Below are 25,253 nucleotides of genomic sequence, written 5' to 3'. Positions count from 1 at the left end.
GCTAGAGTGCCACACTCCATCCAACTATAGTCCAGGACAGGGACTGAGCCACAGGGTAGGAGAATCACACTCTGACTTGGGCTCCAAGCAGCATTTCCTGAGTCAGCGGCCCGCTCTCCAGATGGGGTGGTGACAGGGTGCGCCCTGACGAAGGGCTGACACTTCCACAGGGCTGTTCAGGGCCCAGTCCAAATGGGACACTCGGCTCCTGTCAGTTGAAGGATTTCACTCAGGCCTCACTGAGATGACTTGTACTTCTGCTTAGACAAGGATTGGCTAAGGATGGAGGAAGGCAGTTAGAACCATCCCAGGGTGGGCAGGTGTGATGGTTAATTTTCACAATCAGTGCCTGGTCCTGCCAACTGTATTTTTCCTAAGTGGTTCTCCGGTCTGCCAACTCCCCTGATTCAGGCCTCTGTGTGGCTTTGCTGAATGTCCTCGATGCCTTCTGCTGGGCCCCTGCTTCCAGGGTCACTGTCCCAAGGGCAACACAGGCGATCTTTCTGAACACCAGGCCTATGGTTTAAAACCCCAGAATGCTGCCTGCCCTCGCATCCAAGAGAAAGTCCATGCTCCTTAACCTGACGGTCCAGGTCTGGCCGCAGCTTGGTCAAAGCTCCTTTCCAGGCTTGATCTTGCTGCTTTCTCTCTGCCCTAAGCTCTATATTTGGAGAAACACCAACTGGCTTGTGACTCCCTATGCTGGCTTCATACCCTAACCCTTGGCCTAGAAGACTCCTTTCCTCTTTCTCTAACGCATTTCTCATCATTTAGTACTCAGTCCAGATGGCACCCCCTCTCGGAGGCCTCCCTGTTCCTTCCATAACAGACTGGACGTGCTCTGTCGTGATGCTCCCCATCCTGGTTTACAACAGGCAGGGGGTGTGTGTCCCCCTCAGCTCCCCAAGGGCAGGGCCATCTCACACTCCTCTTGGACCCCCGCCACCAGGCCCTCGACTAGGCCTGGTACACAGCAGGCTCTCAGCACTGTTTGCTGAAGAAAGGAAATGCGGAATTGCAGAAGCCTGCCAAGGCACGAATGGCCCAGATACAAGAATCACAGATCTTTCTATGAAATCGTGAAACACGAGTGAAACTTGATCCATGCAGCACTGAAGACAGGGACCACTACTTTACTTTCCTCGGGAGTGTGAAGAAACAGGCGCAATGAGGTTTAGAGCACACGCTGGTACCACTCATGGGTTCCTGTGTGATGTGCACTACAGAAGTTCTATTCCTGATCACACCCACCCTGAATTCCTTTTCCAAGGCTGCCATCTCGGGCTGCCCCACAGACTCCTGGTCCCCCTAGAACCCAACCTGGGCTGCACAGAAGCTGAGTCCACTGGCAGCAAATCTAGTTAGGAGCTCAGTCCCGAGCCCACTCTGTCCATTGGCTCCTCTGAGGTGAGCCATACACAGTGCCTGGCTTTTTGCTAATTTTGAAAAAGGGAGAGACTGCGCAGGTGCTCACTGCAAGGCCTCCTTCCTTTTCTAATTACAGAAATCATGACATACATAGACGGTGTGGCACAGTAGAAGGAACAAAGACAACAAAGAAACAAAGGTTTTAAAAAACCATCACACTTCCTTTGTTGAGTCAAGAGTGGTATGGGCACATGTCAGCTACACGTGCAGAAAGTTTCCTTCAGAACACAAGTGAGAGTGCAGGCACAATCTGCCCAGTTGCTGAACGATAATCACTGCGTGGTTTTTAAAAATCAATCATACATGTAAGAGATGTGGCAGAGCAGACAGAGCAAAGACAACATTTAACATTTCAAATCAGTCTGAATCGCAGCTCTCCTCCTCACTGGTTGAGTGGTGGTGGGCAAGTCATTAAACCTCCGTGAGCCTCAGTTTCTTCACCTGCCAAGTTAGGGGTAATAACAGTCCTTACCCTGAAGGGCTGCTGTAGGATTAAAGAACAGAAAGTGCACAGAATGCTCAGCCTTGGACCTGGCATGTAACAGGGGCTCTTTGAGTTAGTTGTTACCCTGCCCTCCGTTCTCATCCAATCTCTGTTTTTTCAAAAAGGGTAAGATGTATAAAATTACAATCATTTGCTGCAAAGTTTGATGATTATAATCACAGCCAGCAGAGTCTCCATGGAGCTATAGCCACAGGAATCCCGGTGGTGCCTTCACTCTGAGTTCTTTCTTTCCCAGCCTTCTAGACAGGCACGCTCAAGTGTGCATCCTGTTTTGTGCCAACTGTTTCTCTAAATTAGTATCTGGGCTTCTGTTGGCATGTTTTACAGAGAGAAACCACATTTCTCAGCAGTGGACTTTGCCTTCCTTTTGTATAGATTCCCTGTTTCTTCGGGTCTTCGTGATACCCACAATTGTTTACCCTGAGAACCACAAAAGTTTTTAATATGGAAAGTTTGTTCCTTTAAAATCACTAGGAGAATGTTTATTGAGACAAGCCTGGCACATAAACAAGATCTTCACGTCACTGAAATTTGGCAGGGGGCAGAGGTGGGGATGCTGGCGAGAAGGAACCCAGGCAGAAGTGGAGAGACAGAAAGGAGTGACTGAGAAATGTGGGCGTTTTTCTTCCTGTGTGATGAAGCCCTCACCCTGTGTTTCATGTGGCATTGGCGGGGACTTTCTTCCTTTGTAATGTGCTCACTGGGGTTGTGACATCACATAGCCACATGGAGACAGCCACTGAAGTTCAAAAACAAGGTGAGTGTAAATGTGAATCATTTCATTAAAACAACTGGATACACAATACTTGATGTCTGTGGTAACTCTAACTTTTCCTCATTTCCCTTTAGGGGTGTGAGGGTTTTTAGGTACCTGCTGTCTGATCAGTTGCAAGTGCCAACTCTGCTGGAGGAGGAAGGAATGCAGCCACAACATCAGCAAAGCTGCATGAAGTATTTCCTTCTGCTGCTGCCGCTGCCCTGTACCTGCTTATTCATGTCCCACCCACCCAACCTTCCAGGTTCAGGTCAAGCCCTGCTCCCTGACAAATATCCCTCCTAACCATGGGAGTGGTCACTGGCACCCAGTGAAAGAGGATAGGCAGATGCCAGTACTGGTGCTGTCATTCACAAGTTCAGTAACTGGGAAAGTTATCTGGCTTCTCTTTGCCTCTCAGTAAACACCAACTAGGAAGAAGAGTGCATGAGATGATGTCCATATAGCCCCTGGCAGTGGGCTGGCAGCCTGGCAGATTCTCAGTCAATGAGAATATGTATTTCCTGTGATGCTATCCACCCCACCCTAATGGCCATTCCTTCTTCTTTTCTGCAAGGCTGTGTCCCATAGTGGCCCTTTATTATCTTGGGGGTTGAACTTCTACCTTTATCTCTTAACAGGGCAGGTCTTCTGCCTTCTTTGCCTTTTCTTGGCAACAGAGTTTGGCTCTCATGCATTTCTCTCTAATTGGTTAATCACATTGTATTGACTGCAACATTAGAACTAATAGTTCAGGCCTTCCCAATCATCCTGACCATGTCACTGGCATACTGACACACGCCCATGGCTTCATCACACAAGGAAGACACACTATGACACACTGGGGTTTTCTTCTATTTCAGTTGCAGCCCTGCATGCTTTCTGGTGAGCACACTCTAGCTACCGAGATGAAGGCACGGGAGGCTCCACTGTAGGGTCGAGCGTGTCAATCAGTGGCTGATCCTTCCCATGGTCTCTGGATACACCAGTGAAGGCAGGAGGTGAAGTCTCCCAGGTCAGCTGGGAACAACCAGGGACACTTGTCTGGGGCTGCATGAGGTTCGTTCTGGGCTCTGATGGAATATTGCCTTCATGTATGCTTTTTCACATACTGAGTCAAGAATTAAGCGTGATCTGTTGAAATTCCCGTTAAGTCAGTCAAGAAAATTAAGTGCACTTAACCTGATCATTTACCCTTTGCAATTTTTGGTAACTATAGTTGAAAAAGTTGTTTAGACACCTTCTCATTTCAAGAGCCCCTGTGCTCACCTAAGCCTTGAGTTCCTCTTTGTCAGATTCTCTGATTTCTCTGTAGAATGTGAACGGTTCATCTTTCACTTTTTTTCCCAGCCAAGAGTACATGGGTGGTGTATTATTTGAACCCCTGCCTAGCAGAAAATACTTTTTATTGTTTCCACACATGGATCACCATTTGATAAGCGTAGAATTCTTGCATCATGGTCTTACCACCTCAAAACTCTACCAATAATGTTTTTTTCCTTTATATCAGACAGTATCTGAGACTCACCTTGGACACAAATGTAACTGAAGGGGAGAAGCTGCCCCGGGCAAGCCGGCCAGCTAAAACCACTTGAGAGCCCCCAGTGCAACACCAGGTGGTTTTTTTTTTTTTTTTGTCTGCTTTGTTTTTCTCTTCCTGGACACTTCAGATCAATTTAATTTTTTTTTCAAAACCTAAAATTTTAGCAATTATATTTTGACTTATTTGATAAATCTTTCAGCATACGGCACTTTTTTTTTTCAGATCTCTCTTTGCTTATTGTGTCCATTTGAATTGCTCTGAGGTCTTTAAGATAACCAATCACTATTATTTTAAATCTCTTATCTCTGTCTTACATATCTATCATCCTCTCCCACATTAGTTTTTAAATCTTCTTCTCATTTTCGATGTATTTGGGCAGTGGTTTTCAAGTTTGTTTTCTGTATTGGAACAACTATGATTTCTGTATTGTTAATCTTTTCCTGCTTGAAGTGGAAAAGCAACTTCTGCAATTGTATTTCAGGTTCTTTATGTTCTTTCCTTACCTCCCCCAGCTTCTATTTTATTTTTGACTGTGGCTCAGCCAATTTACAATCCCATTTTTTATCTCATTTCAGAGTTCATGTTTTCTTGAATTGGAAGAACACGTTGCTGTCTAAAATGTGCTTCTGTTTCTTGTAATAATTTTTCCCCAAAGCATGCTCTTTTGCTGCATCTTAAGTGTGTGCTCTCCTCCTCCTCTGTTGCAGAAGCCAGCTTCACCTTCATTCTTGTTCAGACAGGTCTGTTCAGGCTTCACCTCTGTTTATTCTCACCGCAGCCCAGTGAGATTGACCAGACTGGAATTACAGCTAAATCCATGGTCACTGCCATGACATACTGCACCTGGAGAGGGGTCTTAACTTCCCTGTAACCAGCATTCATGGCTAAACAGTTGAGAAACGCCCTTGAAAATCTGGAGTTCTGCATGTGAGTGGGAAGGAGAACAAGCGAGCTCACTGTCTACGGAATTAAGATGATGTGTCACTGACCCTTTCTGGTCCCATCTCCACCCATACCCTGGTGTCCCCTTCTGAAACCTTCTCCTTGGTCTAGGATATTTCTTTTTTTGCAGCTTTACAAAAGACGTCTTCCTCACCCCTGCTTTCCTGTCCATCACCCCCCTATCCAGAAAGGTTCTGCCCTTCAGAACCTCTGATGGCTCTAATTTAGGGTTCCCCAGCTCATTGGACAAGCTTGAATGGGGGAAAGATTAAAATCTCAGAAATGAGGACTCACGCAGACCTGGGTCTGTACAAGCTCCACCTGACTGGATACAAGCAAAGATCTCTGCAAATCCCTATAAAACTACCTTGGATTTATTACATTTTGATGGAAATATGGATCACTGGATGAGCCACACAGCATCTGAGAAACAGAGACAAAAATGGGGTGGAAGAAGACAGAAAGAGACAGAGATGTACCAGTGTTTTGGAGGAAGAGTCAGAGAGCTAGCCAGGCAGAATGAGCGAGGGAGGCAAAGGCTCAAAGAGGCATTTGCTGGACCACTGTAGACTAGGCCTTTGGGCACACCTTAGCCAACTGAAGGGGGCATGCGGTGCACTGAACACAAGCAGTGGAAGAGAAAGCACAAGTTCCCTAAGGAAGATAAGAAAAGAGAGATGGCTGCTAAGTCCCTGGACGAGCCCTTCTTTCCAGCTACAAAGAGAAATGCATAACTCAGATCACCCTGCTTATAGTAAGTGGATGGAATTCACTGCGTCTGGCTATTTTAATTACCTACAAGCAAAGTGATTTTGCTACTTTCATTTAGAGGAGCTTTTTGAAAGTAGTTTTCACTCTGATTACTTTCATTAACAACTGATCAAAATGCATCAAAGCAGAAATGAGCACAAAAAGAAGAAAAGCAGAGGGAAGAACTCTCTAGGAGATGTCCAAACCCAGCAGTCACTGTGAAGCTCTGTCTTCCCTCAATAGCCTGGAGAATACATGTGTTCTGGATCCGGCCCTCACGAGGCACCCAGGTGCAGGACTGGGCACAAGCTCACCTACAATCGGGAAGCATGGGTGGCTCCCAGAGACCCAGGATGCTGTACAGGGCTGGGCCCCAGCTTTCTGTAGTTCTGTCCCTCAGTTCTCCTGGCCGAGGACTCAACTCTACAGACCTTACATTCAGTTGTTTGGTGGGGTCTTGTTCCTCATGCATCCTCCAATGAGCCTGCACTGCTGGGAAGTGTTTACTCCTGAAGACACTCTCTGCTGATGGAGATGAGCAGTCATTTACTCTCCCCCGGCTCACTGCCTCCTGACGCCCCTCATTTCTGTCAGTTAATTTGATACAGTGGCAAAGGCTCCTCCCTCTCTTTGGAGAAAAGAAGATGGCCCAAACTGGGTCATTGCTTCCCTGTCCAGAAAAGCAGGCAGAGAGGCTGAGTGCCCATGCCAGGCACAAGGGCTGGGGTGAAGGAGGAAACAGTCCAGCCCCCAGGCCTCTGCTCAATTCTTGTACCCACTGTCCTCCCAGCCACTAGTCCCTTCAATGCCTTATATCACCAGGCAGCAGAGGAACCTGAAAGGTTCCCACATCTAGAAAAGAGCACGAAAGTTCTGTCCTCGAGCTTGCTAGTGAGCATAAAACACTTTGAGGCAGGCGCACAGAGTCCACGTATTTGAGTTGTGGCTGGTCTGACAGCTGCTGAGTCTATCACACAGATAATTAGATAAACTGCTTGAGCACAGAGATTCAATACATGGTGTCATTTAGCGGCTGCTACACAGGGGCCTTGATCTTAATTGAAGGCACAATAGGGGAGAACCTTAAAGGAGTACCAAATCAACTTCTTCTTGCTCCAGTAATTAAACATCTGACTCATGGTGATCATCTGAAACCTCTCGAGTGTTGGGCATAGGGTCCACTCACATGTATCTGAGCACCTGAGCCCCCGGCACCCCTCCTGTCCACACAGGGCCTTCCTCAAACAGCCTCCTGCGGAGAAGTCACTGCCTCCCCTTGTCAAGGCCACTTTTGGGTGGGCCTCATGGAGTAATGAGCAGTAATGAGTAATACAGCCTAGTGGCAAAGAGCTTGGGCTTCCAATGGCCAACAGGGCCCTGTGGGGAGATCAACCACATCAGCCCTCCGACTTCCTTAGTTTCTCTTTGCTTACTCACCCTGGTCCAGCAACTCTGGCCCCCTTGTGAGTCACCAAACCTGCTAGACAAGCTCCCACCTTAGGATCTTTGCAAACTTTGTATTGCCACTGCCTGGGATACTCTTCCCCCAGATATTCAAATGCCTCACTACCTAACCCCCCAGCCTCTTGCAGGCCTTTGCCCAAATGTCACTCCTCATATCAGAGGCTCTGGCTACCTGCCCTCCTGGCTTTATTCTACTCCATGGCACTTGTCACCATCACATAGACTTCATCTCTTGTTTACTGTCTGTTTATCCCACAAGACTGTACCTATCATGTGGACAGGGCTCTGTTTTTTTCCCTGCTGTGTCCCCACATCACCAAATAGTATCTGACTCATAGTACATGAATGTTGCTTAACAACTGGACAGAAGGGTTCGAGCAGGACAGCACCATGGTCAAAGTTCCATCTTGGAAAACTTATTCTAAATGCCATATGGAAAGTGGATTTGAAGAAGCATCTGACCTGGGGCTCAGAGAATAGCTAGGAGGCCATAGAGGTCATCCAGCCAGGAGATGATGGTGGGATGGACCATCCCAGGTGGAATGAGAGGTAGACTGAAACGTGAGGAGAGGTCAGGCAAGAAGATATGGTTGGGTCTTTTCTCATGGGACAGTCTGGGTCTTTGAGGCATACCTGGAACTGTGAGAAGAGAGCCCCAGGGGACCTACCTGGAAGCAGCTGGTATAGAAGGAGGGGCCTATGGAGAGTCAGAAGGATGGGGGCTGGTCCCCAGAAGACAGTGGAACAGGTTTGCAGGGAGGATGACAGAGCTCACTGCAGGAGGGATGCAGCAAAACCAGGCCTGGAAAGTGCCTTCTTGGCATTTAGAAGGGTAAGGTGATCTTAGCAAACTCAGTGGCAGGGGTAACAGGACAGGAGCAAGGTGCAGACCCTAGACAGCAGAATACAGGGAAGCTGCAGAAGTCGAGACAGCCACTGCAGAAAATGCTCTGCGGCCTGAGAGGGAAGAGAAGAAAGGCTACCTAGGAGGACAAAATCCTGCGCCTTTGGGCTTTAGGATGAGAGAGACGAGTCCACCAGCAACCAACGGGAATGAGGAGTGCACAGCAAAGGACGGGTTGGAGAAAGAAGGACGGGGTGCCAGAAAATAGCCGGAAACAATGTGGGGGACTCGGAGGCTATAGCCTGTTTCCATAAGAGAAATCAATACACCGTGAGACTTTCTCAGCTCAATAACTTCTTAGCAATTTTTAATTACTAGAATGTAATTAATTCATTCAAAGTGCAGCAGTTCTGTGAAGCACACCACACATGCCGAACTGATAATATTCTTGCACATTTGCGGAGTGCTCACACCAAGACATTTCCTTGCATAAAACCTGGAGGAAATAGCCAAAGAACACACATGTTTGTTTTAAGTCACTTTTCTTGATCCTGGAAGCAGATACTGTAAACGGGACAACGGAGCTCCCAGGGATGCTGGACTATGGGGCTATGAGTGAATTTTCAGTTCAGTCAAATCCTAGTTGTTTTCACAGATGCTGACAGAATCTGTGGAGTGAGGAGGGGGTATCCAACATGAGAGACAGTCCGTAAAGATTCCCATTTGTGCTTAAGGTCTTGGAGGCATCTCTGGCTAAAGCAGCCCCCAAAGGATAACCCAGAGAGTGGAGATGTGTGGCATTTCTTTTGGCTGTAAATTCCTTGAGGTCAGGCCTGGTGTTCTGATCCTACTGGTATTCTCAGGTCCTGGTACAGCCTTAGCACCCAGTGGGCATTCAACAGATGTCTGTGAAGTTGAGTGTCTTGGCAGAAAATAGCCAAACCTCTTCTGTGGAGCTTAAAGTGAAGGCCAGGAAGAGGGCTGGGTACAGAAAGATCCTTTTGCAAAGACCGAAAGAACAACAGTGGCCACTGGACAGAAATGTGGGTAGGCCCAGAGTGGAAGGGCAACTGGAAGAACAGGAAAGGGAGTCTGGAGAGAAAGTGGAGTCCAGCTTCCAGAGCCAGACCAGGCTGAAGGTGGGCTTGTCCCCAGAGGCTCTGCCTGCTTTTGACCCCAGGTTCTCCTGGCAGCCTTCTGGGTATCTGTGAGTTTCCTACTCTTTCCTTAGAAAGGAGACAGGGGTCTGGTTTCCTGTTGTCCAGAGGCCCTGTGAGTTTGGGATGATTGAGCCAGTTTTCCCTGGATAAGCTGTAGCTGGCTTCTTAATGACCTGTAGGGCAGGGAAGCCCTGCCCAGCAGTGGCATGCAAGGCCCTTTCCACTGCCCATGGCTCCTGAGCCTTCCTTCTGCACCAGGAGGTCTCCTGGGGGAGAAGCATAAAGCAATTGCACCTGTTGGGAACGTGCCTTGCTGAGACCTAACTAAAAACAGCCCCAAAGCTGTTGGTGCCTTTGAAGGGCCTGTTGCAGCAGCAAAGCCTGGGCCCTGGCTCGGCTCTGCCTGCGTGACTTGGGACAGGTATTAGCCCGCTCTGGGCTTCAGGGTCCCTCTTTGGGAAATGAGAATGTTGCAGTAGCTTATCTGACACCCGGTCAGCTTGAGTTCAGACTACCCTGCTTGGCACACAAGGCCTTTCCCCAGCTTGCTGTGATCCACTGTCTGCCTTTATCCCCAACTATACTCTCCCCCACACCCAGAATCCCATAATCACTTGCTCTTGCCTGAGACTGGAGGTACCTCATGCCAGTACCCCTAGAAAGCCTTCTCCACCCTCTCAACCTAGCAAATCCTCCCTTGCCCTTCAAGATCCACCTTCAAGGTCTCTTCTCCTCCAGCACCTTCTCTAAACATTCTCATCCTGAGTTAGACGAATTTTTACCCCAGGCGCCACTGGCATTTCCTGAGAGCCCGGAGGTACATTCTAGGAGCTTTGTCCGGACTAGGGATCAGAGACACCTGATTCTCCCCTTGCTTTTTCACTAACCTGCTACAAGAATTTCGGTGGCTCCTTACGTGTCTTTTCAAAAAGCAAGACAGTTGGACAAAGTGATCATTAAATTTGACCAACTGGAGATCAAATTCTAGTCATTCATTAAACAAACATGGAGGGCCAATGTTCTTCTCTCCCCTCATTCACAGGAGGACCCACCACCCCGACCTCCTTGCTCATTACAGAGTTGTCACATAAATGGGCAAGGGTCTTATAGTGTTACAACGGCACCACCATCATCCCTAGTGCTGTTGATACTGCTTAGAGAAGAAAGCTCACTGCACGCCAGGTGCTGCTCCTGTCATACAACACTCTACGAGGTAAGTGCTGTTATTATTCCCATTTTACAGATGAGATAAATGAGGCACAGAAAGTTCATGTGCCTTGTCCAAAGCAGCACCCTCGAGCATGTACCACATTGTCCCATCAGCCTGGTGCTCCCTGATGCTTCCTCAGGCCCCAGCATCTCTTGCTGTAGGGACTGCTCCAGCAGAGTTACACCAAATCCCCTATCAACGCCTTACAGCATCACAGCCCTGCAGCAGGATTTCACACATCCCAGGAAGCGAGTCTCCTGCTGAGAGCTGGACTGGGCTGACAAAGCTGGGGATGTGAGAAGCTTTCCCTGGCAGGACAGGAAGGACTTGTGGAAGTATAGAAATGCCCCTGGAGGTGTGGGGCCCAATTTAAATTCTTAAAGTAACAAGACTCAAAGTAACAACAGCAACAAAATAACAAGAAGAAAAATAAAAGGCTCTTAGGCAGCAAGCTCTATTTGCTCTGCTAACTTGCAACAAAATACTGAGTTTTTATGCCTGCTTAGTAACAAGAAAAAAAGATTTCTTAGTGAGCCTGTAGTATGTTTAACTTGTTTCCAAAAATGGAAATGACTTCCTTTCATTAGCTTGTGAACTCTCCTCTGAAGCACCAAAACTACCTGCAACCACCATCAGGCTGAGGAAGCTGAAGGGCCCCCTTAAAACGGAACCTCCAACAATCCCCTTTCTTCCATAATTTCATGGTTTGTTTGGAAAACTGCCCAACTATGACATTGTGTCATCTGGTATAATACAGCCCTGGCTTGGTGAGTGACTGCTGAAAGGGAAGCTCATCTTCTTGAACAGCGTAGGAGATAAAGCGTGAATTCAAAACCAAGAAAAATGAGTTTAAAAGTGCCAACTAATACACAAATAGGAATGCGATGTCACAAGATAACTTTGAAAACACAAACTCTGTAAGAAGTTAAACAGTGAAATCCATCCAATATCTTGGCATTCTCTTGGTAGGATCTGGTGTTGAGGAAAAATGTGACTCTAATTTTGCCACAAGAAGAGATACATCTTTCCCACATCCCCTTTTGCCCCTGACTTTCAGTGAGATCCTGCTTGTGACTCAGGAGATCTGGGATCAAAGCTGTAAACTCTAGCTGCAGCAATCCTTCTGAGTCTGGTTGATTTCCTGTACATGCTAATGATCCCTAAATGATATATTTCATTTCACATTCACAAGGAATCCCATTGCCATAGCAACTGGACTGTGATACCAGAAGTTTTCTTATAAGTGGGACTCACAATGCTGCCTCTTATCCCTCGCTGGGTGATGAAGGCTACGTGTCCCCCACCACTCCTCAGGAGAACCCCTTCTCCAACAGCAAATCAGTGGCTCTGGCCACAGACAGGGAGCTCCAAACTGCAGTGACTTAGCCCAGCACAGCCCATCACCTCTCTCCTCTTGCTCCACACACTCCAGCTGCACAAGGAATTGTCCTAATTATTGACTTCTGGGGGCAGATAAAGTCCCGGAGAATGAAGTCACAACAACTTCTTGTAAAGTCTTATAGAAATAGAGAATTAAAGATAGATGATTTCAGAATTTCTGCTTGCATGAAAAACAAGTTTTTGTTGTTGTTGTTGCTGTTTCCTGTATTAACTCCCTGGAAATTTAGGACAAATGACAAACTGTCATCCATGGACCTCAAGCTGTTATTAAATATTCTGCTGCCATTGTGGGGTGGGGACTGTAGGAACTTGTTCTTTACATTCTCCTTTGTTCCAGGACCCCCTGTCACCACAGAAGCTCCCATCTGTTTCCTTCTCCCCGCTGGAACCATGGTTCTGGTTAAAGTGAACTGCTCACATCCCAAGAAACTCACCTCGGGGCTGGCCTGCTTTCCCTTCATCAAGCTCCTGTGAATGAGCGCCCAAGTCTTTCTTGTCTGGTGGTCACTCCCTATGGGAATGACCAAGGAGGAGAAGCAGCCCAGCTCTCCTGCCCTCCTATCAGGACTACAGCTGACCCTGAGGGTGAGGCACTGAAGGCTTTCAGTGGAATCCAGACCCAAGAGGCCATCTGCATAAAGAAAAGGCCCTGCTCTAGGTGGACACTGCTGGGACAGGCCCTAGCAATAAGTGTGTCTGCCTGACACTCACGTCTTCCTCACCCACTCTCCAAGCACCATTAAACAATCTGGGCCCAGAAATCTCTCCCCCACCTCCCAGGCAGAGCCCTTGTTCCTGTCTCTGCGTTCTTCACAGTTTGTGCATCTGTCTACTCTCACCCTACGGCCATGCTGGATTAGAATAAATAATGATGGCAAGTCTCATGAACACTAAATCCATGCGATGCACCAGGCAGTGTAGTGTGCTAAGCGGTGTTTGTGCAGCCCCTCTTTCACTTCTCTCCAGGGCTGCAGCAGGTGGGTACTGCTGTTAGTCCCATTTTACACCCGAGGAAAAAGCCCAGAGAAGCAGAGTGATGCACCCAAGGCCACATAGCTGGGAAGTACTGTGTCCGGAATTAGTGGGTTCTTGGTCTCGCTGACCTCAAGAACGAAGCCGTGGACCCTCGTGGTGAGTATTATAGCTCTTAAAGATGGTGCGTCCAGAGTTTGTTCCTTCAGATGTTCAGATGTGTCTGCAATTTCTTCCTTCTGGTGAGTTGGTAGTCTCGCTGACTTCAGGAGTGAAGCTGCAGACCTTCATGGTGAGTATTACAGCTTCTAAAGGCCACACTTCTGGAGTGGTTCATTCTTCCCGGTGGGTTTGTGGTCTCGCCGGCTTCAGCAGTGAAGCTGCAAACCTCCGTGGGGAGTGTTACAGCTCTTAAACGTGGCATGATCCCAAACAGTGAGCAGCAGCAAGATTTATTGTAAAGAGTGAAAGAACAAAGCTACCACAGTCTCCAAGAGAACCCAGTGAGTTGCCACTGTCTGGCTGGGGCAGCCTGCTTTTATTCCCTTATATGACCCACCCCCCCCACCCACATCCTGCTGATTGGTCCATTTTATAGAGAGCCGATTGGTCTATTTTATAGAGAACTGATTGGACCATTTTGACAGGGTGCTGATTGGTGCATTTACAATCCATGACCTAGACACAGAGTGCTGATTGGTGCATTTACAATCCTCCAGCTAGACATAAAAGTTCTCCAAGTCCCCACCAGATTAGCTAGACACAGAGAACTGGTTGGTTCGTTTACAAACCTTGAGCTAGACACAGAGTGCTGATTGGTGCGTTTACAATCCTTTAGCTAGACACAGAGTGCTAAACAGAAAAGTTCTCCAAGTCCCCACTAGGTTAGCTAGATACAGAATACTGATTGGTGTATTTACAAACCTTGAGCTGGACACGGGGTGCTGATTGGTGTATTTACAATCTCTTAGCTAGACATAAAGCTTCTCCAAGTCCCCACTAGGTTAGCTAGATACAGAGTACTGATTGGTTTATTTACAAACCTTGAGCTAGACACAGGGTGCTGATTGGTGTATCTACAACGCCTTATCTAGAGATAAAGGTTCTCCAAGTCCCCACTAGACTCAGGAGCCCAGCTGGCTTCACCCAGTGGATCCCGCACAGGGGCTGCAGGCTGAGCTGTCCGCCACTCCACTGCCGTGCGCCCTCACTCCTCGGCCCTTGGGCGATGGGACAGGGCTCTGCAGCACAGGGGGCAGCACTGCTCGGGGAGGCTCGGGGGTGCAGGAGCCCATGGCGTGGGGGAGGCTTCCGCAAGGCAGGCTGCAGGTCCCAAGCCCTGCCCTGCGGGGAGGCAGCTGAGGCCTGGTGAGAATTCGAGCACAGCGCTAGCGGGCTGGCACAGTTGGGAGACCCTGCTGCACCCTCTGCAGCTGCTGGCCCAGGTGCTAAGCTCCTCACTGCCTGGGGCTGGTGGCATCCACTCCCCGCTCCAAGTGCGAGGCTGCCGAGCCCACGCTCACCTGGAACTCACTCTGGCCAGCCCACCGGCGTGGTACGCAGCCTGGGTTCCCACCCGTGGCCTCTCCCTCCACACCTCCCCGCAAGCAGAGGGAGCCGGCTCCGGCCTCAGCCAGCCCAGAGAGGGGCTCCCACAGTGCCGTGGCGGGCTGAAGGGCTCCTCAAGTGCTGCCAGAGTGGATGCTGAGGTGGAGGAGGTGCCCAGAGTGAGGGCTGCTAGCATGTTGTCACCTCTCAGTACCAGAGCTGGGATGCCACCCTTGGTCTTTCTGGGAACTCACAGGCACCACTCTCCACCAAAAAGTGGTCCTTAAGAGAGGAGTTCTGCTATACCAAGTGGGCGGCAACTCACAATCTGTGAAAACCTCAATGAGTCAGAAGGATTCGGTGGATAAATTCAATCAACATGAAGCAGAACTGAGCCCTGATCTGCTCAAGGCTGCCTGCCCCCCTCTCCACGCCAGCTTGTTCCCATCCCTCCTCACCTCGGTGGGTTTTGTGGTGGCTGGTTTTTCCCTCCCAGGAAATGAGAAATGTTGTTTGAATAACCGATGGTGAGGGAGGCTGTGCACACTCTGATGCAGAAATAGAAACCTTTAGGAAGATGCAATTTAGAGGATATTGGAAACCAGAGAATGGAACATCAGTCTATAAAATTCAACACGGCCAATAAAGCTGGAGCAACTGGTCAAGTGTTTTAGTGTGCACGGTTGCAGAGGAATTGGTGGCACGTGGCCGGGCAGCGCTTCCAGACGGGGGACATTTTTCCTAGGCTCATTTTAGCCTCATTTCCATAATGTGTCTCATGATCTCTGAAGCACCTCGGCATTAGCATTATAAGCACAGCCATGAAAGTGTCCAAGACTATTGTCATCACCAGGTAAAGGCGCCTTTCCCAAGCCCTGCCCTGCCTAGCACTCCATGCTGCCATGACTGCTAAGTGGAGTGGCCCATTAGGTGGGTGCAGGTGACACAGGTAGATGTAACAGAGGCAAACACACCGTTGCTCCACCACCTCAGCCGTGAATCCACCTCCACACACACGTGTCATCAGTGGGGTCTGTGAGGGTAAGGCAGGAGCTCTGCCCCTTCCCACTTGGTGCCCAGGCCTCTACAGCCTGGACTGCTCTCAAGCCTTTGTCTCCCAGTGTTGCAGGCACTTGGCAGGTCTCTAGTCCAAGCCTCCTCCTCTCCTCCCTGCACAACCTAAAGCACTTTCCTGACTTCACGCAACTCCAGGTGGGCTCTCCTAGCTCAGGCTATGTGGGCCTGTTTCCATCTGCCTGCAAGCTGCTTCTGTCTTCTACACATTTCCTAATTCATGTGTACCCATTTTGTACACAAATATTTGTACACAATAAATACTTCTACAGGCCATGACATGTACTATTTACCAGGGCCACATCAATCAACACAGGATGTGCATTCTGACTCTTGTATCTTCAAGCATCTGGGAGCCATTGAGCATTTTCTTGGTGCAAGGCACTGTGCTAGGTGCTGAAAATACGTAAGCGCATGAAACAGCCATAGCTGCTGCCCTAATGGCTCTTACCATGCAGTGGGAGCTGGTACTTGCCTTCTCTTCTGACTCAATCTCAGCCCAAAGCATGAATCCCTTGGCCCCAGCTCCATGGACATATTCTGATGTCCACCCAGAGGCTTCCTTGTCTTGCTCAGAGGTATTTTGGACAGGTAAAACATGGGATGCCTTCCCAACAACAACTACTCCAGGCCAGAGTTTGTGTCCTTGCCATGCTGGGGAGCCATTGTGCTGGTGTCTGCCTGACCACATGCTATGCACAGCACAGCCTCCTGATTCACGGGACTCTGTGCAGAAGGGTAAACATGGTCCTTGCCACAACCTTGCAAAGGCCCATCCTGTATGGAGAACTGGGTAGTGCCCTGTTGTCTGGTCCCTAGTGAACCTGTACCAGCCAGGGTTTAATTTGACCTGCCTGGATTCTGCTCCCCAAGAAGCTTCCTCTAAGGGCAGGGGTCTCTGGAGGTGGCACACAGGTAGAGTATGCATCACCAATATGCCACTGCTGCCATTTTGTTACACACCAGTCTTTGTCTTTATTTCCTACAGATACGTAACTTGTAGACTCAGCACCCAGGTCACTTGTCAAAAAGGCATTAGAAGATCCACAGGCATTAGAAGATCACAAAACTCAAAACCACAGGGCAAGGGCCCTGTTCCTACCTTTGAGGAAACAGTCCTTGCTGTGGATGACGGTGATCTTCTTTCCCAGGAGGCAAGCGGCACGGTGGAGCTTACAGTGGTTTTCATAAAACCTCCCATCAGAGCCGCACACAGGCATGTAGCTGGGCCTGCATGCCTCCAGGCACTGGCATTCGGGCTCCCCTGTCTTCCTGCTGAGCACGCACCGGCTCCCTCGGCTGCAGAACTTCTTCCCGCAGGAGGCTAGTGGCTCACTGTGGCTGGAAAGCCCTGCTGGACACACAAACACAGAGGGTCAGCTACAAACACTCAGGGGGTCTGAGGTCAAGGGCCTCCTTTGTAGCTCACAAGCACAGACTCCATTTGCCTGTGAAGCCAAGCTACTCAAGGTGGTGCCTGGGGGCTTGGGGTCTCCTAGGGAGTCCCTGTCCCTCCATGAGGTGGCCATTGGTGCCAAGAAGGGTGTCTTGCCTTGCAGAGCTCAGGTTTCATGGCTGACTCCCTCTGAACATCTGAAACACAACACCTGCCCATGCTAGGACCCAGCTGGGGGCTTTTGATCAACTCTTGGTTCTTTCTTAGGCTTACTTTTCCTGCTTCCGGTTGAAAAATGAAAACACCCAGCCATTCTGTGCTCACAAAGAAGCACCTTACACCAAAGGACAAAGCCTGCTACCACTGCTCCCAGGCCCACAGTCAGCCTCCTGCACTAGAGACCCATTAAAATCAATGACTCTTTAAAAAGCGGTCCCCCCACCCACCTCCTGCCTGCAACACCTTTTCCTTCTGTCCTTCTTTTCCTTTACTATATCATGACTTTGGACCAGGCTGTGTACTAGGGGTCTCAAAGATGAACAAGCCATGCCTTTTCTTCTTCCTGACTTTGTCATTCTGTAAGGTGGTGACATGTATGCAGATCAGGCAAAGGGCATGGGAGCCAGGGAGCTAAGTTTGGGAGAAGTAACTGGGAGCGGTAGAGATGATGGAGGGGGTGGTGTGCCAGTCGGCCCTGCAAAGGAGAGAAGAGTTTTCCCAGAAACACAGCAGGCTTGAGCCAAGACTCCCCCAGCCGCCCTGTGGGTGGCATTTGCAGGTCTCAGGTAGAAGACTAAATGTGAGCAGGAATTTTGTACAGCGGTGGGGTCGGGGGCAAGGTGTGATTTCTGGAACACTTGGAGAGCCAAGCAGAGAAATTTAGGTACTCTATTGTAGGCACTGGGGAGCCATTGCAGGGAGGAAGTATGGCATAAGAAGAAAGTCATGCTCCAAGTGTTCAGGATGGGGGTGGGGGTAGCTGAGGTCGGGAGACCAGTGGCTGTGGCCATTTCTTGGGGGAGAATGTGGTTCTCCAAGACTCAGGTCATCAGGGGAGACACCAGCAGCCTTTCCCCACTGCCCAGTCCTTTCTAGCACAATGTTGCAGTTACGGACAAGAAGGCTGAGCCCCTGGAAATGGCAGCTGCCACATTGCTTGAGTGTCCCCTGCACCCTACAACACCCACCGTGAACTCAGGCAGCAGCACCCAGAGCTCACACACCAAAGAGGTCAGGGCAGCTGGAAAGGGCACGTTTAAGTAAGGTGAAACAGGCATCCATCACCAACATCACACTGCATTCTGGGAGTCTGGAAATGAGATAATCGGCACATGTCACTGAAGGTACAGATGGAAAGTTGGGAATTACACAGGGACACCAAAAGACAACTGACATGTGAATACAGATTTTTATGGCCTCAGAAGACTTTGCTTTAACTGTTAATTAAATCTCCATCAAAATACTCAGCAAGACAGAATGGCCCTAGTAATCATGACCAAACTTTCAGCCCCAGCTCCTACCCATAGGATTAAAATGTCTAAGCAAAGAAGAAAAGAAAGAAAAGAAAAGAAAAAGAAAGAAAGAAAGAACAAAAGAGAAAGAAAGAAAGAAAAAAGAAAGAAAGGAAGGAAGAAAAGAAAAGAAAGATCTCCTTTTTCTTGTTTTTGGTTAAGTCTGCTTTTCATCATTATAGATTTAAAGGAAAAAAATCAGTTATTGGCAGATTAACTGCTTGATTCAATAATTCATTTAAATTCCTCCAGCCTTGGCAAGCTAAGAAGTATTGACTTTTTCTTGAATCATAATAAACTAGAAGGTCAGATACCTCTGAGCAGTGTAAAAGTGCAGATCCTAAGCGGGCGGGAATCTCTTTTATCCACTTTGCTAATTGTCTGCATGTCACCATGAAGGCCCAGTGGCATTCAGCAGCCCCTCTGCACGCTTTCCTGTCAAGGTTGATGGTGGCGGGGAGGGAAGGAGGCGGAAGGCAGGCAGGCGCCTGGCAGGGAGGCTCTGGGCTGGAGGCCCCCCACTCACGGTGTTTATGGTTGCTTTGCCACAGAGCATGTTTGATTAGCGTGATTATCCTGGGTTGTTGGAAAATGGGTTACCCTAGAAAGTGCTGGCGGCTACTAGAAGAAACTAACAGCTCCGAAAATATCAGCTTTTGTTTCTCTCCCAAGACAGGGCCAGGACGCAGAGCATTGCCATCGGATCACTGTTTTAATAACCTTCCCATGCAGATAGGATGCAACCCACTAACTGCCCATTTGGAAGAAACAAGAGGCAAAGTCTCTGCACCCTGGGCTGTGAACCTGCTTCAGGCTGTGTGCCCTGGCCCCCACTGCTCTCTCCCTCTGGTTAAACCCGTTCCAAGTCACCCTTGTAGGCATTTCCTCTATGAAGTGCTTGCTACCAGCCCAAGTCCAAGTGTCCCTCTCTGAATCCTCCTACCCCAAAGTGCCTGCCCTGCCCTGCTCTGGCCTCAGGAGGCCCCACAGGTGCTGGGCCTTTCTCTTCGTGTGGCCCCAGTATACTCAGGTTTTAAGAAATGCAGAAATGTTCAGAACTGATTTCCTGAAGGCTAATTCAGTGCAGGTAAGAAGCCAGGCTAGGGGCTCAGATGGGAAGGCTGGTGAAGCCTCAATGCATTGGGCCCTGGTGCGGGTACATTTTCCCTTGCCTTCTCCAAAGCAGGCAGGAGGGAAGCGGAAGGGCAGAGGTATGAGGGGAAGATGGATGTCTGTGGAGATGGGCTTTCTGGAGTAAAGAGAACTGGAATCCTGGAGAAGCGGAGTTGGAAGGGGCTTCAGAGACTACCTTCTCCAGCCCAGGCAGGCAAACCAAAGCCAGTTCATGGGGGGCTGGGGGAGAAGCTACTTTCCCCGACCCCTCCTTTGAAAGCTGTGTGTCCAGATGGTAGTGAGCACCTCTGAGGCCCAGCATCACACAGGGCAGCAGGCGCCCACGTTTGCTTAGCTTGCTGGGGAGGCTCCCATGGCCTTCCCTGCAGGCTGCACTCCGAGGGTCAGTGTTAGGGAAACACTGGTGCCAACTTGTGGCTATTGAAGTTGTCAAGAACACTCAGGTTCTCCCTGACATGGAAATTGGCTGTCGGCAAATATTTGATTCCTGATTACTTGCAATTAAGACAAAAGTAGCACAAAGGCCCTGCATATGCCCTTCACAAAGGCCCCACTGAGGGTTGAGAATACCCTGGGTGGGGGAAGGCCCAGAATCTGATCCACAGCACCAGAGATGCTGACCTAGGGGTGGGCTCCTCATTAAACAAGCCCCTTGTTACCACTTCCTCCTTGTCATTTAAACAATGAATTCCTCACTCCTACTACGATGATGATAAAACAGTAATGGGAAAGGTAACCAAGTGAGACTACCAGCAACTGCCTATAGTATTTATGAGGACAACCACAATGCATGAAAAGTACAATGTGCTTAATTTATAGTCATCAAGAAAGCCATTTACTCAGGTTAAAAACTGATCATCTTGCCAAATAAGCTGCTTTTCAACACAAATTAAATTTACTGAACATGGTCAGAAATGGGAACTGTTACATTAACATTATGGCGGCAGGAGAAACAAGTCTATTGGTACCAGTTGGTGCTAAAGACGCCCTCTGTAATGATTAAGGATTCTCAGTAAGAATGCCACAGACCCAGGACTGCCATGAACTGGGAGCATGGATAGGTACAGGTGGTGTAGTTGAGTGGTTGTGGAAGGCAAGCCTGTCTGACGCCGGTGGAGGGCATAAAAGGAGGCTGAGTTCCGAGATGGGCCCCAGAGAGAGGGGGTCTACATCCACCTGGAGCAGGAAGCCCCTCCGTTGTTTCACCACAGCCAGCCACAACCAAGAGCACAGAAAGTTGAGTAATTTTGCTTCCAAACTCTGACTCAGCCTCTGTAACTGCTTCCTGGGCCCAAAGAAAACTCACAAGTGCTCCCTTCTCAGGGATAGTGCCCCGAGTGGCAATGAGGGAAAAGCCACGAGCTCTTCCACTCTTGGATGCCAACGACCTGCTGGCACCTTCTTCCCAACACAGCTTTTCTGTATCTGAGACCTCATCTCCAGCTTGACTACTGATGAGAGCCCCATCTCTGACAAGGCCTTGGGAGCTCCCTGCTCCCATCTCAGCCAGAGGTTCTGCCTAGGCCTCCTCCTGAAGGCTGTCAGTGCCCCCAGTACACAACCTAGCACTCAATTCCACAACCTCACCCCAACTCACTATGAGGCCTCAATGAGGTGACGGCTTGGCTCCGAGGAGGCCACTCACTGGAAAGCCCAAAACTGGCTGAGAAGAGCAGGGCGTGAAGGCAGAAGACCAGAGGCAGTGTGTGCAGCACCAAGAACCTCAAGAACCTCATCTGCCACCTGCCATGAACCCCAGCCCAGCACAGCAGCTGTCTCCAGCTTCTGCAGAAAGAGGTACTTGTCCAGCCAAGTGCCTGTCCATGGGCAGATACAGCCCTTTATACATGGCCTTATATACTTTATCCTCCAGGTCTTGACATACCAACACACGGGAGCGGCAGCCCTCGCCTGGGGTCATGGTTGGGTTTCTTAATGACCCAGAGCTGAGGCTTTGCCTGTGGAAGAGCCATGTGCATGTAGCCATGTGCAGATATGTGGGGTGCGCCTCCAGGGATTGGAGGTAACGGTCCCAGTATTCTTCCCTGCTTTAAGGTAACTTATACTTTCACACATGGCAAGGTGATCCAGGGACAGAGAGTGCCTATCAGTGTTGACTCTCTCATTGCAGAAACCACCCAAGTGCCTGGTATGCGGCTAGAGAATTCAGGATTGTGTGAGAACCAGGCAGAGGCCCCACCCTGCAGTCCCATGCCATGTCTACCCTAAGACAGGGTGGGTGGTGACAACGGGACACTTCCGGAGTGCCTGCTTGCCAGCTCGCCATCTGTCTATTCATCCAACAAATATTTACCGAGCACTTGCTATGTGCCAGTCCCGATTCCAGGTGCTGGGGATTCAGACAGAATACACTTCTATCCTCAGGGCACTACCATGACAGTGTAGGAAGACACACAAGAGGGTGAACTGGTGAACAAGAAACAAGACAGGTATAGATGGTGTTAAATGAGAGGAAGGAAATAACCAGGGTGCTGCAGGGGGCACACTTTACTCTGGTGGTCAGGGAAGCCTCTTTCAGGAGGTGAGATTAGACCTGAGACCTGATGGTGAAGATGGCAGAGACCTGGGGGAAGGAGAGAGTGGAGCACCCTCGGGTGCCCTGGAACCTGGCATGCAGGGTGAGGAGGCCTGACATAAGAAGAGGTCTGACTCCTGAAGCCCTGCCTCAAGGTAAACGTCACCAGGCAGACTCAGTCTGCAGGGAGCTGTGAGGCAGATGCAAAGTTTCACCCTGCCCAACTGTTCCACCTGGAAAGTGGGGTGAGGCCCCGCCACCCCACCACTCAGTCCTCCCAGCTGAAAGAGGTCTATCCTCCTCTTAGGGGCCAGAAAACTCTTGGCACCCCTCAGGGCTGCTGGTGGGAAGAGAGCAGCCCTCTCTGAGCTCTGACCACAGGCCACCTTGGTGAGGGCCTCCATACTCCTAGATGCCCTGGGTGCTGGGGCTGCGTCAGGTCCACCTCCAGCCTGTAACGCCTCATTTATACTCAAGGGTTGGGAAGAGAATCTGTGATTCCTCCCAAGGACATATGTGTGTGAACACCCAGCCAGAGAAGGTCATGTGTAAAGTGACTATTATTTACTGAGGCATGCCCACCAGGCACCATGCTAAACTCTGAGAATCTATGTGCTCATCTGATGCTCCTTTAATCCTCCTCAAAGCTCTATTAAGTAGACGCATGGGCCCTAGTCAGCACATATTTGTGGCATGAATATATGCCTATTTTACAGATTAGGAAACTTGAGTCAAGTGACTTGCCTATGGTTAGACAGCAAGTAGGTGGTAGAGCCTAACTTTGAATCAGTCTCACTCCAAATCCCTCGAACTTGGGATAATCTGCTCAGCTGGCAATATGGTCCCTGCTTCAAGGAACTCATGCCAGGAGGATCTAGATGTCCATAGTGTGAGCTTCTCCAGCGTCAGGATACATCCACACATCAGCAACCCCGGCTACAGGATGGCTGCTGCTCATCCACCTCATGGACACATAGCTTAGAGGCCCAGGTAGCAACTTTTCTAAAGGCTGGAGGTTTACAGGGCTGCAGAAGGAAGCCCTGCTTGGATCTGTGAACATCACAGGCCCAAACCCACTCCTTGTCATGCATGGACACCTGGCCATTAAGCCCCTTGCCTCCCACTATGATGTTTCCAGCTTCATCACCTCCCTGTCTGCACTCCTGCTATTTTGCCTGAAACTGGACAGGTGACTGCTGGGCAGATGTGACGTATGCTCAGTGAACACAGGTGATTTCAAACTCAACCAGTGAGCACAGCTTGTATGCTGAGGTTCTTGTGCACTTGATGAAAGCAGTTTGACCAGCTCTGAAAGACTTGACCACATTTTCCAATCCCAAAGCTCAACAGAAACACATGGTTGCCCATTGCTGGAAGGTAATGCAACCTGCCATGCATTATGTTTACAGATCCTAACCTGAGGTCTGACAAATTAACTTCAAAGTCAGAAATGCCTGGAACAAGAAGAGAGAAGGAACACCTTTCATCTGTCAGTAGGCCTCTCAATTGTGCCAAAAGAGTTTCTATCTAACCAATTTGTATCAAACGAAAGCACAAATAGGTTTCTACATATTGTCCAATGCCCCAGGGCACGGCTTTTGGAGGTGGTAATTTTTGGTCACAGTTGAAGATCAAACACCAAACACAAGTGCCAAAGCATACTTTTCAAAAACTTAAAAATGTTGATTGTCATGAGAATCTAAAATGAGCATGTGTTAAAGCTGTGTTTGCCTTCTTAATGAGAGAGCCCACAGTGCAGATGCTGGTTCACAGGAGGATTGGAGGAGCCACATGGGCACTGGAGAAAGAAGGCTGGGATGAGATGCCTAGGCTAGGCACACAGTAGGTGAGTGACCTGCAGGGTAAGAAAACCACAACCTTTTGGGTTCTCTTTTCCACCAAAAAGAATCATGTGCATTTTTACTGGGAACAAATGTGAAAGTTAACATGTCACTGCAGTCTGGACCTTTAATCAGTGGTAAACTGTGAGTTGAACAAAGACGTAACCCTCTAGCCTGGATCAGTAAATAATACTTGGGCAGATCTAGTAAACAAGGTCCCAGAGGGAGGACTTGCCACCCTCTCTTTGCCTTATTCCCAAGTTTTGGATAATTTTCTCAATACCACCAAAATCCCTACACTAACCAACATCACCTGAGGGAGCTGCCAAGGACTCGCATCTCTTTCTTCTGCCTGGGGCATCTTCCTTCAGAGCCCCCAGCCTCACAGAAAGACCCCAGAAAGGGAGGAACGTGAGGCTCCGAGTCACTTGCTGAGACTTACTGAGACGAGAGAACTTTCTCCTGGGAAAGGCCCCTGGTAGAGCAGAGAGAGAAGGGGCTTGAGCCAGAGGCCATGTTGCTGCGGTGGGAGCTGACAGAGCTGACAGGCAGCTCCTCTTCACTGGGGCGGGGGTGGGGTGGGGGCGGGGGTGGGGGAAGTGCTGCAATAGAACTTCCTACAGTGCTTGTGTTAATCCCGCTGGGTCTCAAGTAACACAGTAACACAGTAAAACCTTGGCCTCCACCCAGTCCTGTGCTCCTTCACAGTTGATAGCTGTGTAAGCCCAGACAAGGTTCCACCATCTTTTCCCTATTTAAAAGCGAGGATAACAATGGTCTGCCCCTTACAGGATTGCTTTGAGGATTATATGAGATAATTCACGTAGAGAGCTTGGCGCTTAGCAAGTGCTCAATTCGTATACTCCCAATTGGTGAAAGGTTGAATAAACAGGACTGGAAAAAAAGTAGCCATTTGGTTTTACTGATTCAAGTGCATGCAAATGTGGGGTAGTTGCTGTCTTCGGGAGGCCAGCCTTAATGGAAAGGTGAACATATTTATGTTGAAAGTATTGAATGATTTTTAAAAAGGCAGATGCAAAATAGCATGCTTCAAAATACCCCAAGGAAATGTTTCCCTTGCCATTTCCCTTGCGCCAGGGCTTCCAAGGTGGGGGAGTCTGAAATTGTACATTCTCAGGGCAAAGTGACTGGAACTAACTCACAGCACAAACTGCAGGCTCCACTCAACACCTAAGGGCAGTGTCAGGTAGTCACCAGGGCCGCTGGCCTGCCAGAGGAA

General features: G+C 49.2%; 1 protein-coding gene across 2 annotated transcripts in view; it reads right to left on the bottom strand.

Annotated features, from left to right (window-relative positions):
• FSTL4 (follistatin like 4) overlaps positions 1-25,253 on the bottom strand; it is a 420,406-nt gene that overhangs the window by 195,396 nt on the left and 199,757 nt on the right. Inside the window, exon 4 of one of the 2 annotated variants that reach the window (XM_033181231.1) lies at positions 16,698-16,946. In XM_033181231.1, coding sequence (XP_033037122.1) covers positions 16,698-16,946 — 249 coding nt within the window. Of the gene's footprint in view, positions 1-16,697; positions 16,950-25,253 lie in introns of both variants that reach the window. The other variant, XM_033181230.1, reaches the window with a different exon arrangement.

Source organism: Trachypithecus francoisi, unplaced genomic scaffold (assembly GCF_009764315.1).
Source record: "Trachypithecus francoisi isolate TF-2019V2 unplaced genomic scaffold, Tfra_2.0 Lachesis_group2, whole genome shotgun sequence".
In the NCBI taxonomy this organism is placed as follows: Eukaryota; Metazoa; Chordata; class Mammalia; order Primates; family Cercopithecidae; genus Trachypithecus; species Trachypithecus francoisi.
The sequence above is the reverse complement of the archived record's forward strand: the minus strand, read 5'-3'. Positions and strand labels throughout refer to the sequence as shown.